The sequence below is a fragment of the Calonectris borealis genome, chromosome 31, assembly GCF_964195595.1.
Source record: "Calonectris borealis chromosome 31, bCalBor7.hap1.2, whole genome shotgun sequence".
In the NCBI taxonomy this organism is placed as follows: Eukaryota; Metazoa; Chordata; class Aves; order Procellariiformes; family Procellariidae; genus Calonectris; species Calonectris borealis.
The window spans coordinates 1018393-1037933 of NC_134342.1; the positions used below are offsets into that span (position 1 = coordinate 1018393).

General features: G+C 50.9%; 1 protein-coding gene across 2 annotated transcripts; it reads left to right on the plus strand.

The window, feature by feature from the left end:
* The first annotated feature begins 159 nt into the window (after positions 1–159).
* Positions 160–19484, plus strand: ATP13A1 (ATPase 13A1). Of its 2 annotated transcripts, none has more exons than XR_012670502.1 (26): positions 160–532; positions 1283–1372; positions 1670–1860; positions 2190–2262; positions 2585–2740; positions 2889–2958; positions 3607–3713; positions 4346–4475; positions 4747–4802; positions 5386–5512; positions 5787–5924; positions 7164–7284; positions 7916–8073; positions 8890–9065; positions 9468–9578; positions 10106–10231; positions 10562–10670; positions 11173–11372; positions 11772–11868; positions 12912–13093; positions 13420–13534; positions 15965–16161; positions 16584–16726; positions 17302–17471; positions 17667–17810; positions 18987–19484. XR_012670502.1 is itself a non-coding variant. In XM_075134326.1 (26 exons), exons 1-26 carry the CDS (start codon positions 191–193, stop codon positions 19095–19097), a joined length of 3582 nt encoding a protein of 1193 aa, XP_074990427.1. In that variant the 5' UTR covers positions 160–190; the 3' UTR covers positions 19098–19484. The 2 variants fall into 2 exon arrangements, 1 of the variants encoding a protein (XP_074990427.1); XM_075134326.1 differs by having other exon boundaries at positions 17302–17413.
* Positions 19485–19541: the final 57 nt, after the last annotated feature.

Genomic DNA, 19541 nt, shown 5'->3' on the forward strand with positions numbered 1-19541 from the left:
GCTGCGCATGCGCAGCCGCCAGCCCCCCCCTCACGGCGCGACGCATGCGCAACCGCGTGGGCGCAGCGGTGCCGCCCCTCCCGCGCAGCGCTCAAGCTGACCACTGCGCAGGCGCTGAGTGCCCCGCGCGAGGCCTCCCCCCCCCTCCCCTCCCCGGAAGCGGAAGTGGGTCGTTGCGGTCTCTCGGAAGATGGCGGCGGCCGGCCCGGCTCCGGGTCCCGTGGACGAGCTGGTCTCGTCGGTAACGCTGTACCGCCGGCGGCCGCGGCTCCTCCACGGCACCGTGCTGCCCTTCGTAGCGGGGCTTTACCCGGCCTGGTTGTGGCTGTGGGGACCGCGCGTGTGGGCGGCATGGGGGGAGGCGACGGCGGCGGCGGCGGAGGAGGAGGATGAGGGCCCGAGACCGGGACCGGGCCCCGCGCCCCCCGAGGCCGCGTTGCTGGCGCTCGCCGCTATCGGTGTCGTCCATCTGCTGACGGTGCTTTCGGGGCTGTGGTCGGTGCACGCTCACTGCGCCCTCACCTGCGTCCGGGTGAGTCCCGGTTCCGCGGGGCCGGCCACGCTGGACAGCCCCCCGGGGCTGCCCCCAAGCAGCGCGGGGAGGCTCCTGCCTCTCCCCGCGGGCTCTCCTGTCCTGCGGGGACGGCTGAGGGCGCGGGGGCCTTCAGTCTCCTTGGAGGGGGGTGTTTCTTGCAACGTGGCAGAGCCGCATCAGCCACACAGGGAAGCTTTGCAGGCGCGATGAGGGAGAGGGTGATGGGCGTGAGGAGACGCTTTGCACAGAAACGCTTCTCCCTTTAGCTGGGCTTGGGCAGCGTGGCTGTGTGCTGGCGGGGGAGAAGGAGAGGTTCGGCAGGCCCCACCCCCGAAGCGGTGTCGGGGAGTCCAGCGTCTGCGCACAGGCAGCCTGGGCTGAATTGAGTGTTCAGGGCAGGGGCCGACTGCCTTTCCTAGTGTCGATCGTTCCGTCTTTTGACGGTGGAGCAGCTGGTTGCCATTTTTGCAGTCGAGGTTGTAATCCTGACTTCCTGGCAGCTATTTATGTCTTAACTATAAGTGAAGTACTGAATATACTTCTTTTAGCGGTAGGGTACGATTTTGGGGATGGATTGTGATAATCGGAATGTCTTTGATTCTAACAACGGCTCTGCAAAAGCATCCGGCTGCAAAGAGCTCTTTTTCCCCGCGTGTCTTAATGCGATCCGGCAAGGATTCCCCCCCGACTCGTTGAAATTCGGGGTCTGTGATCCACTTTACGAAGCGTGTCTTGTTTGTGTTTCAGGAACCTTGTCCTAAGAAAGCCACCTTGGCTAAAGTTGTGCCAACCCCAAATAACGGATCGGTAGAACTAGTGCCGCTCCACAGAGACCAGGTAAGGGTACGGCTGTCGGGAGCAGAACTGACGTTTGTCACGCGCCAGGGAACTGCTACGTCGTGCCGTCAGCCTGCAGTTTATTAGCTTTTAACTTAAGTAATTAGGGAAAAATCAGCTGCAGTCAGTCAAAAGTGGGGATGTTAAAGATTGCACGGTGTTTCCCGGTGCGTGTGTCATGCAATAACTGAAGATCTAAGGGACTGGGGTTTCTTTCCTTCTTCAGGCCAGGTTACGTGTGGAGTGAAGCCTTTGGTGTGTGTTCAACCGGTGGTTTTTTTTCCCCGCTCTCTGCAGGGTGAGGATGGGCAGGAGGCTCTTTCCTTTGAATTTCAGAAAATCAAATACTCATGTGAGATAGAAGGCAAGAAACAGTTTCTTCCTGTAGCTTTCCCTGTGGAACATCCCCTTTGTTACTACCAGAATGCCCGAGGCTATCAGGAGGACAAAGATATCCGAGCAGCTGAGAAGAAATACGGTACAAACAAGTAAGTTTTCCAGGCGTGGATCTCTCTCTGCCAAAGTATCCCAGTGTGTCAGGAACAACGGTGTTGAACCACGATTCTAGTCCTGTTTTTTAAACTTCAATTACTTCCGGCACTTGCTTCAAATTCCATTAAGGATGGAGAATAGTATCGGGCCAAGGGTGGGCTATAGATGGAAATTAATTGCCTGTTACAAATTCACTGGATCAAAGTAATTGAAAGTAGGGAGATTGTGGACATTCTGGAGTACAGAGGCTGCAGGTGGCTTTTGGGTCGGGCTTTTGCTGAGCATCTGGAATGTTTAGGTTAATACGGATTCATTTCTTTCCCAGGGCTGAGATGGTGGTGCCGGAATTCTTGGAGCTCTTTAAAGAAAGAGCTACAGCTCCATTCTTCGTCTTTCAGGTAAAATAAACAAACAAAAAGAGCTGTAAATACTTCTTACTGCTAAAAACCGAGTGAATTCCTCACAATCCTGGCTTGAGAGCCATAGATCAGCTGGCAGCCTTCAAAATCGGGAGTAGATGCTATTCTTGCACTGTAATATTGATTTTACTTCTGGGAGTGACCCTCTTTCTCCCTAATGAGTTACTGTGATTTTCTGTTTTTCTGGCTTCCTACAATTAAATGCGTACAAAGTTAGCTTAAAAAAAAAATTCCTAGAAATTGAAGACACTTGTTTTGTGAGGGAGATGAGAATAACTTCCATGTCGTGTTCTCCCCCCAGGTGTTCTGTGTGGGTTTGTGGTGCCTGGATGAATACTGGTATTACAGTGTTTTCACCCTCTCCATGTTGGTTGCATTCGAAGCTTCTCTGGTCCAGCAGCAAATGAGGAACATGTCAGAGATTCGAAAAATGGGCAACAAACCATACATGATCCAGGTAATTGGAACCAGAGAGGATTGTGCATGAATTTTTTGATGTAGCTGTCTTTTAGCTGGTTTGCTGTTCCTTTTTCCCATCCTTTTCCTCTGATCCTTTTCTGATGCATGCAGGGCTTCTGAAAGTGCTTTTTTTTTTTTTCCTACAGGTTTACAGAAACCGCAAGTGGCGCCCCATTTCCAGTGATGAGATTATTCCAGGGGATATCGTTTCCATTGGTAATGACTTGCATGATGGTTGTAATCAAAAGCTTCTTTAAAATCAGATTCTTTCCGGTGCGTTAAGTTGTGCAGGAAATTGCATCAGGCATAAAAATCTAACGGTCTTGGTTGGGTGCTTTTGAGGACTTTGATTCGTAGGTGTCACAATTCGAGGGCCCAAGAGATTAATCCTTGGGCTGGATCCCTTTCTTAAAGAAAGGTAAATACCTAGATAAATCGGCCTCAGATTCTTCAGCTTAGGATTGTGAAGATGGAGAGTTCCCTTCCTCCTGACAGCATCTTCCTAGAATGGAAAGGGGAAGGGCAGATCTCTCTCTTAACCCTGCTCTCCCTTTTAAGGTTGTATTACCCCAGGATGTGGTGCCACTCTTTGAAGCCTGAACAGCAATGAGAACTAAGTGACTTGATTTTAAAGCTTTGCTGGTTTTAATAGAGACCTAATAACCTTCAAACCCTTTCGGTTCTCAGCAGTGCTGAGTGGGTACATGCTGTGGTAGACTTGGCAGCCCGTGGGAGGTTTGAAACTTTAGGAATCTCCTCTATCTCAGCTAAACTGAAGGAGAGCCGTGCCCTGCCAGACAAATAGCCAAACGGGAGTCACTTCTGCCTTTGAGCTCCTTCTCAGTTTTAATGTATTACTTGCAGGCCGATCTCCTCATGAAAACCTCGTGCCGTGTGATGTGCTGCTGTTGCGTGGAAGGTGTATTGTAGATGAAGCTATGCTGACGGGGGAGTCTGTGCCGCAGATGAAGGTCTGTGAAATGTCCTCTGCGCTGTCCCTTTGTTGCAACCTGGCACAGTAAAAATATTCAAGCCACTGCAGCATTTGCGAGTGCAAATTAATCTCTTTGTCTAAATGCCGGCCCAAGCAACCTGGTCTGTTTGTTATCGGCTCCCTGTCAGTGATTGATGGTCTCTGGTAAATGAGAAACAGAAACGTCTGTTTTGTCTGGCAATGTCTGCAGCCTTTGGGTCTGAACTGCATCGTGCGGGCATGGCATCGCCCTCCTACACATTCCCCAGTCTGGATTCCTTTGGCTGGGTAGAGGTGGGAGTAGGAACAAGTGTAAAGCCCTTCAAAACCCTGAATCTTCCTTCTTTTTGTGCCAGTGGGTGACTTAAAAATGATAAGGTAATGCTTGCAGAGCCTCCCTTGCTGAATTCAGTGTTCCAAGGGTGAACTAGTCCCCAGAAACCAGAATTTCCACAGATGCCAGGCTCTAACCCAGACCGATCAGGAGCTGAATGGCGTGTTAAGGTCTAGATTCAGTTCAGGCCCCGTTCGGCTGAAGCCGAGAACATCTTGTGGGATAAGAACAGAAAGGAACACTTGGAGTTTACTTGTTGATAGCCGTGAATCTGAGACCTGAACATGGTCCTGCAGGAGCCTGTGGAGGATCTCAGCCCAGAGCACGTCCTGGACATGCAGACAGATTCCCGCCTACACATCATTTTTGGGGGAACAAAAGTGGTGCAGCACATCCCGCCCCAGAAAGCCAGCACAGGACTGAAACGTATGTACCTACACAAATTCCCTCTGAGAGGGTTGTCGTGCGCTCGCAGATTTATTTTAAATGGCTTGGTACAACTTTTGGAGGGTGTCATTGAGTCAGTCTCCTTGGCCCTGTCGTTAATGGTTTCCTTTGATTATTGGACTGCTGTGATGTTTTATTAAAGTTGACTATGTCCCCTTGTAAGTGAGAGGAGGGTGTAGCTTCAAGTGTACTCTGTGATAAGCCTGTAGAAGTTTCACACTTACTGTCTTCGTTCCTGCTCCTGTTCCAGCTGTCGATAATGGGTGTGTGGCGTATGCTCTGAGGACCGGCTTCAACACATCTCAGGTAAGACGCGAACGTTCCTTCTCACCTCTGTCTTGTCGACGACGCTGGTTGTGTCCTTCAGTGCTTCGCTGTCAGGAAATCCTTGTGAAGTACAGCAGTGGGAAAATATAAATCAGGCCATTAAAATTACTTGTTTGTTTGGAAGAGGATTAAATAAGGTTGGTCGTTTCTCTGTGTGACAGATAAATAGTCTGATATTTGACGCAGAAGCCTGGGAGTCAGGGTTCAAGGTTCCTGTTGTGACTGGCCGCACTATGTATATACTCCAGCTCCTCGTTATCCCTGTTTCTGTAAGGATAATTGTTGGAAAAAGGCAATTGAGTGTGTTTGTGGAGACTAGAGATGTGAGCGTGAGCTTTTTCAATTGAAAAATTGAAGACTGCTTCAAAGAAATCATCAACTTAAGTGACTTAGCAACAAGTTTGGGTTTTTTTAACAGATTAATTACCGAAATGGGAATAAGTTTCAGGCTCTGGCACCAAAACACCAGACTGTAATTTTAAAATTGGGTCTCATACATCTTTTTAACAAACTACTGCACGCGGCAGAGATAGCTTCTTGCACTGAAGGCTGTTCTTCTCAGGGGAAATTGCTACGTACAATCCTCTTTGGGGTGAAGAGAGTGACAGCCAATAACTTAGAGACCTTCATTTTCATCCTGTTCCTGCTGGTCTTTGCCATTGCTGCTGCAGCATACGTCTGGATTGAAGGTGAGATTTCTTCTTGCCTCTTCCAGGTCTCTACACAGGACTTGTACCAAAGCTTATGGGAAGGACAGTTGACGTAATTTCTGAGAGTTACAATAGCTGGGTTGGGCTGCGCCGGTGTTTCAGTGTAGGGGCCCACACTGCATTCTGGATGCTTTTCTTGCCCTCCCACAGCCCTTCCTAGGTAGGTGTGCTTCTTTGCGGTACTCGTCTTAGTTCTGTGGGGCACGCAGTCTGAGGGTGAGGAGGTATAGAGGTCTCCTCTCTCCTTCTGTAGGCACCAAGGATCCTAGCAGGAACCGCTACAAGCTCTTCCTGGAGTGTACTTTAATACTGACTTCGGTCGTTCCACCTGAACTTCCCATTGAGCTCTCTCTGGCTGTCAACACCTCTCTCATCGCCTTGGCCAAGCTCTGTAAGTACCAAGCCTAAACACAGAAACAAAAATAGAACTGCTTTCTTGTGCCTGGAACTGTGGGGACGTTGGTGAGGAAATGGGTGTGAAGTTACTGTAGTGTCCTCAGTTTCTACACAGTGACGGAATGGGTTTTGGAGCTGGTGTGTATCAGGGGGTTTAAACCCCAAAGAACTTGGGAGGTGTGTGCTTTGAAGTGGGTCCTAAATCAAGTGTAGGAGGGAATAGATTCCTATGAAAGCCTGCTTGCTCAACAGTCCTGCAGTTCTGCATTCAGCAGGTTCCTATATATGGAATATTCCTATATATGGAATATATAGGAGAGCAGCCCTGCCGAGAAGGACTCGGGGCTGCCGGTGAATGAAAAGCTGGACATGAGCCGGCAATCTGCGCTTGCAGCCCCAAGGCCAACCCTCTCCTGGGCTGCATCACCAGCAGGTCAAGGAGGGGGGATTCTGCCCCTCTGCCTTGCTCCGGTGAGACCCCCCCTGCAGTGCTGCGTCCAGCTCAGGGGTCCTCAGCACAAGAAAGGCGTGGACCTGTTGGAGCGGGTCCAGAGGAGGCCACGAAAATGATCAGGAGGATGGAACAGCTCTGCTATGAAGAAAGGCTGAGAGAGTTGGGGTTGTTCAGCCTGGAGAGGAGAAGGCTTCGGGGGGACCTTACGGCAGCCTTTCAGTACTTAAAGGGGGCTTGTAAGAAAGATGGGGGCAAGCTTTTTAGCAGGGCCTGTTGCGACAGGACAAGGGGGAACGGTTTTAAACTAAAAGAGGGGAGATTCAGACCAGATCTAAGGAAATTCTTTACGCTGAGGGTGGTGAGACCCTGGCGCAGGTTGCCCAGGGAGGTGGTGGATACCCCATCCCTGGGGACACCCGAGGTCAGGTTGGACGGGGCTCTGGGCACCCTGCTCTGGTTGGAGATGTCCCTGCCCGCGGCAGGGGGTTGGACTGGGTGACGTGTGAAGGTCCCTTCCCACCCAAACCATTCTATGATTCGATGAATAGGGAGATCAATGACTTCTGTGTTGGACTACATAACTGCTACAATTTGGTGTCTGTTCTGGTTTCAAGTGCCACAAAATTTCAGAACGGGGAAAATTCAGAATGGGGACTTGAGGGTTCATTAACTCCGGCTGAGAACCACGTTGATAGCTCCTGTCTTGTGATAAAAGCCACTGAGCATCCCATCCTGGCTTTGTAGCTGATCTCTCACAGAATTTCCTCTCCTCTCTTCTAGATGTGTACTGTACAGAGCCCTTCCGCATCCCCTTTGCAGGCAAAGTTCAAGTTTGCTGTTTTGACAAAACTGGGACGTTAACCAGCGATCACCTGGTAGTGAGAGGAGTAGCTGGGCTCAGGTAGGTCCCGGCTGATTTTCCTTCTATGATTTGCTGTGCTCTGGGCTTTGGGCACGGTGGGAACTCCTCAGGCACAAGTGAAATCGCATTCCAGTGGGGAAGAGAAGATAATCAGGGATTCAGAGAGTGAAAGAAGTGGATTGAGCTAGAAGGAGAGAGGGTCGTTGGTCTCTGGCAACGACTGTTGGCTCAGGACTTGTGAATTTAATTGGCTTGGGGGACTTTTTGCATAGGGTTTTTATGTAACCGAGATCTCCGCTGCTCCTCCGTGCAGTAGCATCCTGCCTTCTCATTGCGCTGCCATAACGAACTGTGCTTGAAGGCTGGATGCCGCAGCAGAGAGACATCCGAGTCCTTTGATTCTGCAGTTACTTAGAGGTGTTAGTTCAGGCCTCTACTTCGAGTGTTCTGCTTGAATCGAGTTTGCTTTGGAGGACTGGCAAAAATTATGGGCTTTGGCACTGTTTGCAGTTGAGACGGCGCCAGATTTCCTATGGCTTTGATCTCACCATGAGAAGTTCCTCTGTTTACTGTATTAGAGTAGGAATTTTTTGCTGGGAAAAATTCCAGAATTTGTCTGAGATAATGTGAATGGGTTCTGTTAACATGGACAGTCTTTTTTATGCTGCAGGGATGGGAAGGAAGTGACACCAGTATCTGACATTCCTGTAGAAACCCACCGAGCGATTGCCACTTGCCACTCGCTTGTACAGTTGGATGATGGGACGCTGGTGGGAGATCCGTTAGAGAAGGCGATGTTGATGGCTGTGGACTGGACCCTGACCAAAGGTAAAACCTGTTTCCAGCTCCTCCCTGGTCGATACCTGAGCCCTGCTTCCATGCGCTGTGGGTTGTGGGGTGGGGGTTTTTTGGGGGGTGACAACGATAACACTGATTTTGTCAGTTCTGAGCATGAAATTAGCTAGTCTGTGGAGATTTCCTATGCCTCATGCCAGCTTTCTGCAAGGAGTGAATTCCAGCTGGTGTGATCCCAGGAACTGGTTTGGGGCAGTGGAAATCCTTGCACTGCATGTCTGAGGGACGACAAATAGTAGAAGTCTGTTCCCAGGACTGCAGGTACTGCATTCTGCAACTGGCACGCTCAGGTTGCTGTCTTTTAGTTCTGATTGTGCCAAGTCAGTAAAATCAGGGCGTGACTAGCGCAGATTGCAGTAGTGAAAACATGACGGTGTGGGTTTTAGCATGGTCTGCGGGCAGTCTCTCTGGAGGCTTTCTGCTCTGCTCTCTTGGCTTTCGCATGCATAGGTAACTAAAACAGAAATTTTCCAGAAATACTGTGTGTATATCCCACTGAAACCCATGCTGTTGTGGTTTTTGCTTCTGGATTTTTATCTGTGATAATAATATATGCTATAAATGCACCTTCAACCTGCTGTGTAGCTGTTCGTCCTAGCACACAGGTGTTCTGATCAGTTATATCCCTCGGTTCTTGGCACTAGAATTTCCAGCTCTGTATGCTTGTTTCTAAGGAGAGGAAATTCGTGTGATCTCGGTGACCTATGGGTTCCTTTGGGACCCAAAGGGAGGGATGTTGCTTTTGATACCGAGAAACCTTTCAGGATTTCCTGATCTGTTTGTTTCCAGATGAGAAAGTTTTCCCCAGAAGTATTAAAACTCAGGGACTGAAAATTCACCAGCGCTTTCATTTTGCCAGTGCCCTGAAAAGAATGTCTGTCTTGGCGTCGTACGAGAAGATCGGCTCGACTGATCTCTGTTACATTGCAGCTGTGAAAGGGGCCCCAGAGACGCTGCACAAAATGGTGAGCGCATCTCTCTAGGAGAGGAAGGGCCTTCTCTAGCACGTGTGCTTGTCCTTTACACCTCTGCTTGTCCCTGCCAAGTCTGGAACCTGAACGACGTAGGGATTTCATCCGGCAAAAGAGCACAGGGAACCCGTGCGTGAAAACAAACTCCACTGGGGAATTTCAGTCTAATCCCAGTGAGATCTGAATATCTCACCGTATGCGTTCCTGGCCCTGTTGCTTTTCCTGACAGCAGAAGGCTAAATCTGGGGGATCTCCACTTTTGCCCTTGATGGTGAGGGACCCTCCCAAAGGTCCCTCTTTCCCCTGTCTGCATATTTAATGTGAAATGCTGAAATACGCTACCGAATTGTGTTTGAAACTGTATTAATACGATGCTTTTCCGCACACCTCCTCTAGCTGTCTCAGTGCCCGAGCAACTATCATGCTGTCCACACGGAAATTTCGCATGAGGGGGCAAGAGTGCTGGCCCTCGGCTACAAAGAACTGGGGCACCTCACTCACCAGCAGGTATATCTGTCTGTTTAAGTTAACCCAGTACCTGTTAAAGGAAACAGAGGTGGTGTGAGCAGGGAAGAGGCGTGGGACTCTTCTGGGATGCGGTTGCCCACAGCTGCTGTAACCGTGTTGTTTTTACGATCTGGATCTTCTGGGAAGATCGCAGCCTCTGCGTTGTGCTCCCAGGTTTGAATTCCTGTGCATCGTTGATCAATACTTCTGCTTCCCTGTTTGTAAAGCAGGGTCAACTCTTTCCTTGTAGCAATTGAAGAGGCTTAGCACTGAACTTCTTAGCTGTGAACCTGCTTTTACGTGGGGATGGGCGTGCGTAATTGTTTTCAGGGCTGTCTCTGTGGAGCTTTGTGCCAAAGAAGCCTTTCTTCTAGAGCCGCTGGGCACTGTCCAGGGTTGCTGTGTGCATCTCAGAGCACCAGTTGTGTTTCTGGTGATGCTTTGATTGCAAGGAAGCACCCAGTGGAAAACAAGATTGCTGCTACAGAGCAGCAGGTAACGCTCTGTTTGCTGATTTGCTTCGGCAGGTGAGAGAGATGAAGCGTGAAGCTTTGGAGTGTGATCTTCGATTTGTTGGATTCATTGTGGTTTCCTGTCCTCTCAAAGCTGACTCTAAAGCCGTCATCAGGGAGATCCAGAACGCATCACACCACGTAAGCCTCAGCAGCATCCTAGCCTTACTGGTAGCCATGGTGTTTTGGCATGTGGAATTTCAGTACCAAAAGCCTTTGTGGAGTGAGGGCAAAGGCTTCCCCATGGTGAAGGCGGGGAGACCTTGCGGATGTGATGTTATTTTTGTGGTGGGATTTGCTTTGGCCCAGAGAGAAAACCTTTCTGCAGGGTGCTGCGCAGAGCTACATCTCATAGGGAACGTCACCAGCATCCCAGCTGGGCAGAAGTCTTTTCAGCGTAAAGACGACTCGCTGTGAAGTGCTGCTTTTCTACCCAGAACTGATTTTTGACCCCTCTCGCTTTCCTCTCAGGTAGTGATGATAACAGGAGACAATCCTCTCACTGCCTGCCACGTGGCGCGGGAGCTGCACTTCCTCCAGAGGGAGCACACCCTCATTCTGCAGCCTCCTGCGAGCAAAGGTAACCGATCCCACGCAGGAAATGGCTCTGCATTTTGGAGGACAACAGCCCAAGCCCTGCTGGAGCGTTGTATCAAAGTTAGCCACGTGCTATTAGATGCTGATAAAGAAAACAACTCGCCTGCTTTCCGGAATCCCAGATAACCCTCTGTCCTTTGCTCCTCTCTTCTCTGGCTTGGGGTACTATATATTCCTCTGCCAGCTCCTAAACCGAGCTATCTGAGCACCAAAATAACAAACGCAACGGCAGCTTAAAGGCCTCCTTGCTGTGCGGGTTCAGAGGCCACGCAGGGAAGCTGAGCTGCAGGGAAGGAGGGTCCACATAAAGACTGTACCTAGAGGGGAGTGGGCACGTCACTGTCCTGAGAAGCAGAGGACCTTGTGTCCGTGATGCTGAGGGGCTGCAGACGCCAGGGTCAGCGTCTGTTGGGTGGCAGGGAGCTTTCCTCCCAGCCAGGCACCTCGCAGGCACGCTGATGTCAAGCTTGTGCTTCTCTTTCCAGACTCCAGCTGGCAGTGGCAGTCCATCGACGGTGCGGTCGTGCTCCCAATCTTGCCAACCTCCTTGCGAGAGCTGACGCAGCAGTACGACCTGTGTGTGACTGGGGAAGGTCTCTCTCGCCTACAGTCCGTGAACAGACAGCAGCTGCTGAAACTCATACCACACATCCAGGTGTTTGCCCGAGTGGTGCCAAAGCAGAAGGTGAGAGATTTCAGCTGCTGGTAAAACCCAGTTTTAGCAGGGTTCCCAGCAGGGCTCGTGTGGTGCCTGCGAGCCACGTAGATGCTAGCACGTGATTAATGCTAAAGCGTTAATTCCAACAAAGCAGCGTAACCTCTCCCAATATCCAAGCCAGCAGGAAGCAAGGACCAGAGCTCAGGATGTGCCACATTATTATCCTAAAGAGTCCTGAGCCCGTTGGCCCGTTCTAGCTCTGCATCCCTGAAACAGAGCCTGAAGGGGAAGCTTTTGGAGTCTGGGTGTAAGGCCAGCGAGTTCCTGCAGAACAGAAGCACTTGACCAAGACAAGTAACCCAGCCCAATCTGCAGCGTATCAGAACCCGCAGGCTGCCAATTCTCACTACGCGTTTCTTTTTGCAGGAGTTTGTGATCACTACTTTGAAGAGCCTGGGCTACGTCACGCTGATGTGTGGGGATGGGACCAACGATGTTGGAGCTCTGAAACATGCAGATGTGGGTGAGTCCGCGGGCAGGATCTCACGTGTGCCCCTATCTGAGTTTGGCTCGTCTTCCTAAACACAAAACCAATATTTGTTTCTCTGGTGTTTTGAGGGCTGGGATCGATCTGACCAACATCATTTGGTGGCATAAACCAACATAAAGAAGAAAGATCTCTCTGCTGGTGGAATACCCGCTCTGTGCACACCAGCAGGCAGCGGGAATGAGCTGCAAACACATTTTCCTGGAAGAATCATAGAATAGTTTGGGTTGGAAGGGACCTTTAAAGGTCATCTAGTCCAACCCCCTGCCGTGGGCAGGGACATCTCCAACCAGATCAGGGTGCCCAGAGCCCCGTCCAACCTGACCTCGGGTGTCCCCAGGGATGGGGCATCCACCACCTCCCTGGGCAACCTGCGCCAGGGTCTCACCACCCTCAGCGTGAAGAATTTCTTCCTGAGATCTGGGCTGAATCTCCCCTCTTTTAGTTTAAAACTATTCCCCCTTGTCCTGTCGCAACAGGCCCTGCTAAAAAGTCTGCCCCCATCTTTCTTATGAGCCCCCTTTAAGTACTGAAAGGCTGCCGTAAGGTCTCCTCCCCAGGCTGAACAACCCCGACTCTCCCAGCCTTCCCTCACGGCAGAGGTGCTCCACCCCCATCATCTCCGTGGCCTCCTCCGGCCCCGCTCCAACAGCTCCGTGTCTGTCCCGTGCTGAGGACCCCTGAGCTGGACGCAGCGCTGCAGGGGGGGTCTCACCAGCGCGGGGCAGAGGGGCAGAATCCCCCCCCTCGACCTGCTGGTGATGCAGCCCAGGAGAGGGTTGGCCTTGGGGCTGCGAGCGCACGTTGCCGGCTCATGTCCAGCTCATTCCAGAAAGATTCTTCCTAATCTTTTTCCTTAAGCTTTGCTTCAGCAAGTGTCTGGAGTCCCTGCGTAACTAGCCTGCCCACCTGACTCCGGGTGTAAATAGCAGTTAGGATTCCCACCTGGTGAAAATGCTCTGCCGGCAGAGGGATTACAGCCCTTTTTCCCTGCAGCTAATGTTTTTACACTCTTACAGGAGTGGCACTGCTGGCAAATGCTCCTGAGAGACTGCCTGAACGGAAGAAGAGAACTCGAGATGGACCCGGTGATGGGAGGCCTGCTTTGCCGTCGGTGGGGAGTGGAACTGTGAAGCCCACCTCCCGTGGTGCCAAGCACAGAGTCATGTCCCAAAGAGAGGAACAGCTGGCCATCCAGAGGGTTGGTAACTGGAATGTTTAAAAGCCTGTTAACTTATCCTCGCTCTTTGTTTCTCCTCTGGTTTACTGCTAGTTCATGAGAACTGGAAATGGCAGGATGTACTGGGAAAAGCCCAGCTTTTCTGCTTCTTCTCCTGAAATAGCAGAACGGATTTGGGCAGAGAAGGTGCTGCTTTTCCAGCCAGCCATCAGGCCAATGCTGCAAGCGTGAAGGCTTCTCGGCCTCACCTCGGAGCAGGGGTGTGGGAGAGGGTAGCGCTAGATCATCTTTGATCCAGGTTGTGATAATGAGGTGTGCATTTGTGTCTTTCTCTTACTCGCCCGCAGGAGCGGATCAGTCAGGTCCTGAAGGATTTGGAAGAGGAGCGTGTACCAGTCGTGAAGTTGGGTGATGCCAGCATTGCAGCCCCCTTTACCTCCAAGCTCTCTTCCATTCAGTGCAGTAAGTGCATGGTGGGAGCTGAGCAGTTGGTGTGCATCTCCATGTCTCCGAGTTCCCCGAGGGGAAGAAGCCTAGGTTTGAGAGAAGCCTAGGTTTGAGAGAAGCCTAGGTTTGAGAGAAGCCTAGGTTTGAGAGAAGCCTAGGTTTGAGAGAAGCCTAGGTTTGAGAGAAGCCTAGGTTTGAGAGAAGCCTAGGTTTGAGAGAAGCCTAGGTTTGAGAGAAGCCTAGGTTTGAGAGAAGCCTAGGTTTGAGAGAAGCCTAGGTTTGAGAGAAGCCTAGGTTTGAGAGAAGCCTAGGTTTGAGAGAAGCCTAGGTTTGAGAGAAGCCTAGGTTTGAGAGAAGCCTAGGTTTGAGAGAAGCCTAGGTTTGAGAGAAGCCTAGGTTTGAGAGAAGCCTAGGTTTGAGAGAAGCCTAGGTTTGAGAGAAGCCTAGGTTTGAGAGAAGCCTAGGTTTGAGAGAAGCCTAGGTTTGAGAGAAGCCTAGGTTTGAGAGAAGCCTAGGTTTGAGAGAAGCCTAGGTTTGAGAGAAGCCTAGGTTTGAGAGAAGCCTAGGTTTGAGAGAAGCCTAGGTTTGAGAGAAGCCTAGGTTTGAGAGAAGCCTAGGTTTGAGAGAAGCCTAGGTTTGAGAGAAGCCTAGGTTTGAGAGAAGCCTAGGTTTGAGAGAAGCCTAGGTTTGAGAGAAGCCTAGGTTTGAGAGAAGCCTAGGTTTGAGAGAAGCCTAGGTTTGAGAGAAGCCTAGGTTTGAGAGAAGCCTAGGTTTGAGAGAAGCCTAGGTTTGAGAGAAGCCTAGGTTTGAGAGAAGCCTAGGTTTGAGAGAAGCCTAGGTTTGAGAGAAGCCTAGGTTTGAGAGAAGCCTAGGTTTGAGAGAAGCCTAGGTTTGAGAGAAGCCTAGGTTTGAGAGAAGCCTAGGTTTGAGAGAAGCCTAGGTTTGAGAGAAGCCTAGGTTTGAGAGAAGCCTAGGTTTGAGAGAAGCCTAGGTTTGAGAGAAGCCTAGGTTTGAGAGAAGCCTAGGTTTGAGAGAAGCCTAGGTTTGAGAGAAGCCTAGGTTTGAGAGAAGCCTAGGTTTGAGAGAAGCCTAGGTTTGAGAGAAGCCTAGGTTTGAGAGAAGCCTAGGTTTGAGAGAAGCCTAGGTTTGAGAGAAGCCTAGGTTTGAGAGAAGCCTAGGTTTGAGAGAAGCCTAGGTTTGAGAGAAGCCTAGGTTTGAGAGAAGCCTAGGTTTGAGAGAAGCCTAGGTTTGAGAGAAGCCTAGGTTTGAGAGAAGCCTAGGTTTGAGAGAAGCCTAGGTTTGAGAGAAGCCTAGGTTTGAGAGAAGCCTAGGTTTGAGAGAAGCCTAGGTTTGAGAGAAGCCTAGGTTTGAGAGAAGCCTAGGTTTGAGAGAAGCCTAGGTTTGAGAGAAGCCTAGGTTTGAGAGAAGCCTAGGTTTGAGAGAAGCCTAGGTTTGAGAGAAGCCTAGGTTTGAGAGAAGCCTAGGTTTGAGAGAAGCCTAGGTTTGAGAGAAGCCTAGGTTTGAGAGAAGCCTAGGTTTGAGAGAAGCCTAGGTTTGAGAGAAGCCTAGGTTTGAGAGAAGCCTAGGTTTGAGAGAAGCCTAGGTTTGAGAGAAGCCTAGGTTTGAGAGAAGCCTAGGTTTGAGAGAAGCCTAGGTTTGAGAGAAGCCTAGGTTTGAGAGAAGCCTAGGTTTGAGAGAAGCCTAGGTTTGAGAGAAGCCTAGGTTTGAGAGAAGCCTAGGTTTGAGAGAAGCCTAGGTTTGAGAGAAGCCTAGGTTTGAGAGAAGCCTAGGTTTGAGAGAAGCCTAGGTTTGAGAGAAGCCTAGGTTTGAGAGAAGCCTAGGTTTGAGAGAAGCCTAGGTTTGAGAGAAGCCTAGGTTTGAGAGAAGCCTAGGTTTGAGAGAAGCCTAGGTTTGAGAGAAGCCTAGGTTTGAGAGAAGCCTAGGTTTGAGAGAAGCCTAGGTTTGAGAGAAGCCTAGGTTTGAGAGAAGCCTAGGTTTGAGAGAAGCCTAGGTTTGAGAGAAGCCTAGGTTTGAGAGAAGCCTAGGTTTGAGAGAAGCCTAGGTTTGAGAGAAGCCTAGGTTTGAGAGAAGCCTAGGTTTGAGAGAAGCCTAGGTTTGAGAGAAGCCTAGGTTTGAGAGAAGCCTAGGTTTGAGAGAAGCCTAGGTTTGAGAGAAGCCTAGGTTTGAGAGAAGCCTAGGTTTGAGAGAAGCCTAGGTTTGAGAGAAGCCAAGACAGAGGGCGTGGGGTGGTGAGAAATGCCCCCAAACCCATGGCTTTGCCAGCTTTTTGTGTGGAACAACCCTGTGGGGGTTTCTTGGATGGGGACGCAAGCAGTGAGGGCTTAGCTTCCCTCTGTACTGCTTCAGAAAAGGAGAGGACTGAGGAACAAAGCCCCAGAACCTGTTTTGTTTTGTTTCCAAACGCTGCTTCCTCTTGCTCCTTAGTCTGCCACGTGATCAAGCAAGGTCGTTGCACGCTAGTGACAACACTCCAAATGTTCAAGATCCTTGCCCTGAACGCCCTGATCCTTGCTTACAGCCAGAGTGTCCTCTACTTGGAAGGGGTGAAGTTCAGTGATTTTCAGGCAACTCTGCAGGGTCTGCTGTTGGCTGGCTGCTTCCTTTTCATCTCCAGGTCGAAGGTAAGGGGAGGGAAGTGCGTTGGGGCAGTGGCTGGTCGACGTCAGGATTACTGAAGGAGTGCCTTTCGCCAAAAAAAGCCATTTTTAATAAGTTAACAGTCCACAATGCTGGAGGGGGTGGGGGTTTTTTTTGTTCCCCTGGATTTGGGAGGCTCCTGAGGCCAGCGCTTGCTCAAGGGAGCATCTTGTGATTGCAGGCAGGGAGCTTTGTTGAGGTTACAGGAGGAGCAGGTGGAAGGCTGATGCAGAGAAATGGTTCAGCTGAGGCTCTGACTTGCACCAGCTAAGTTGTGGGTCTCCTGTACGCGCGAAGTGGAATTCTTGCCGGCATTTCCTGAGAAATGTTAGTTGGATTCTGCTGGAAAACTGCCTAGAGATGGTGAAAACCATTCAAGTCAACCCTGCTTGCTTTTCTCCCCCAGCCTTTGAAGACACTTTCCAAGGAGCGCCCGCTACCAAACATCTTTAACCTCTACACGGTCCTGACAGTGCTGCTGCAGTTCCTCGTGCATTTCCTCAGCCTCGTTTACCTGTACCGCGGCGCCCAGGCGCGCAGCGATCCCAAGTAAGTGTCTCTTCCTCCATCGCTGGAGTATTTTCTCCAATTGCTGCTAAGCAGGAGGGTGGAGAGAGACCTCCCTCACCACAGCGCTCTTTCTGTGAATGCTTACTGAGCACGCCAAGCGTTAGGAGTTTAATGTGTTAGACATGTCCAGAAAAAGCGTTTCTGAGTCGTACGCGGAGCCCAGCATGGAAAGGATGCGATGGAACTGGTGGGAATATGGTCTGCGATACGTTGCCGTTCCAACGGTCTAGTGTCCCCGCACTGGGAGGGGAAAGGGAAACAGAAATAACGCCGGTGAGGTGGATTACTGGGAAGTTATAAAGAAAAACACACAAAAACCTAATTTTTTTCCACTTGATTTATATTTTGTGAAAAAGAACCCAATGATTACCTGCAACTCCGCTCTCACCCGTGCGAGAACGCTTGTGTCAGAGGCGGGGCTGCTGCCAATGGGAGCCACCAAAGTTTGGGAACAACCTGTTGTTGCCCAACAAAACTTGCGTGTAGTTTAAAGAAACCGTAGTTTAAATAAACTGGTGATTCTGAGTCTGATCTCCAGCTTTGTTCCCTTTTAGACAGGAGGAGTTTGTGGATCTGTACAAGGAGTTTGAGCCCAGCCTGGTGAACAGCACTGTCTACATCATGTCGATGGCAATGCAGATGGCCACGTTCGCCATCAACTACAAGGCAAGCCATGTTTAAGTCACACCTCCAGCAGCACCAGAGAAGCGACTTTGTAATTAAGGTGCAATAGTACAAAACAATGTTCTTCTCTAATCACAAACTACAGTTTGTGGGTGCTCTGTGGGGAAAACCTCCTTTTTATGCCAATTTGGAACGAGCCAAGTGTCCCGAACTGTGTCACGAATTGCTCCTCATCCCCCAGTCTGAACGAGTAGAGCTTCACCTCCGCTCACAGTCTCTCCCTGCTGTGTTTCAGGGCCACCCTTTTATGGAGAGTCTACGGGAGAACAAGCCTTTACTGTGGAGCATCATCCTTTCAGGACTTGCCATCGTGGGCCTTCTCACGGGCTCCTCGCCAGAATTCAACGAACAGTTTGGCTTGGTAGAGATCCCTCCCGAGGTGAGCAGGCAGCGTTTCTCTGCGCCCACGGAATTTTACGCATGGTTTCAACTGGGAGAACGGGGCTCAGCCTGTCCTCAGGAACTCTGGAGGAATCTTAAGGTTTTTTGCAGAATGTCAGGCAGATAACTCCTCACAGGAGCACTACCTACCTAAATAGCTTTCATGGAATCATTAAGGTTGGAAAAGACCTCTGAGATCATCGTGTCCAACCGTCAACCCCCACGCCCACCACACCGTGTCCCCAAGCGCCTCATCCACACGGCTGTTAAATACCTCCAGGGATGGGGACTCGACCCCTGCCCTGGGCAGCCTGGTCCAAGGCCTGACCACTCTTTTTTTGGAAATTTTTCCCAATGTCCAACCTAAACCTCCCTGGGCGCAACTTGAGGCCATTTCCTCTCGTCCCATCGCTGTTCCTTGGGAAGAGACCGACCCCCCCTCGCTCCAACCTCCTTCCAGGGAGTTGTAGAGCGATGAGGTCTCCCCTCACCTCCTCTTCTCCAGGCTGAACACCCCCAGTCCCTCAGCCGCTCCCCATCAGACTTGTGCTCCAGGCCCTTCTCCAGCTCCGTTGCCCTCCTCTGGACACGCTCCAGCCCCTCCATGTCCTTCTTGGAGTGAGGGGCCCAGAACTGAACCCAGGATTCGAGGTGCGGCCTCACCAGTGCCCAGCACAGGGGCACGGTCACCTCCCTGCTCCTGCTGGCCACACGACTGCTGACACAGGCCAGGATGCCCTTGGCCACCTTGGCACGCGGCCGGCTCCTGTCCAGCTGTCGACCAGCACCCCAGGTCCTTTTCCTCTGGTCCTTCCCAGCCGCTCTTCCCCCACCTGCAGCGTTGTGGGGTTGTGGTGGCCCAAGTGCAGGACCCGGCACTTGGCCTTGTTGGCCCTCACACATTGGCCTGGGCCCCTGGACCCAGCCCGCCCAGGTCCCTCTGCGGACCCTTCCTACCCTTTAAGTGAGAGGATTTGGTACCAATCCTGCTGAAGCATTGGGGGTTTTTTCCCAGCGTGCTGTGAAATTTTTACAATTTAGCCATTTTTACAGCACGCCGTGAAAGGAAGACGTTCAAACTCCAGTTCAGCCGTTGCTGCAGAGGCTCTGTTCTGCGGGGACAGAGTAACTGAGAGGGAGGAGGGGGACTAACGGGTTGTGTTTGTTTCCCTAGTTCAAGATCGTGATCACGGAAGTGTTGCTGGCTGACTTCTTCCTCGCCTTGTTAGTGGACCGAATTCTTCAGTTTCTGCTGGGGAGCGCAAAACTTAAAGTGCCTTCCTGAAACGGATTCCGAGGTCCTCGCCCCAGCAGCGCTACGCGCAGGACAGCACCCAGGGCCGTGTTTCGCCATCGCAAGAATCATCCTTAATTCTTTTGACAATAACTCTGATCCTGTTCGGAAACAGGCGTGGGGAAGCTTTCTTCCAAATCCCATGGAAACCACCTCCGTGAAACAAGACCTGACTTTTTAATGTTTCCGGGACGCACCACCAACTGTCGGGAGTTTTGTACTGCCCTAACGTTTAAGGAAACGTTTACAGAATTTGGTAACTAAAATCAGAATCGATGTATTTTGAAACATGTTTGGAACTTCCTTTGTGGGGCTGAAAGCTTTGTGATGTTTTTAATAGACAATGAGACCGAGTGCAGGAGTAAGAACAGCAACAAACGAAGGTGAGGCCGAGGGGTAGGAGTCCTTACACCACCGAAACCCTATAAACAGCCT

Excerpts from the sequence above, each read along its gene's own strand:
- ATP13A1 (XM_075134326.1), top strand. The coding sequence starts at position 191 with ATGGCGGCGGCCGGCCCGGCTCCGGGTCCCGTGGACGAGCTGGTCTCG. Across the intron at positions 2,741-2,888 it reads ACAAACCATACATGATCCAG|GTTTACAGAAACCGCAAGTG; the intron begins GTAATTGGAACC and ends TTTTTCCTACAG. Across the intron at positions 5,925-7,163 it reads CATCGCCTTGGCCAAGCTCT|ATGTGTACTGTACAGAGCCC; the intron begins GTAAGTACCAAG and ends CCTCTCTTCTAG.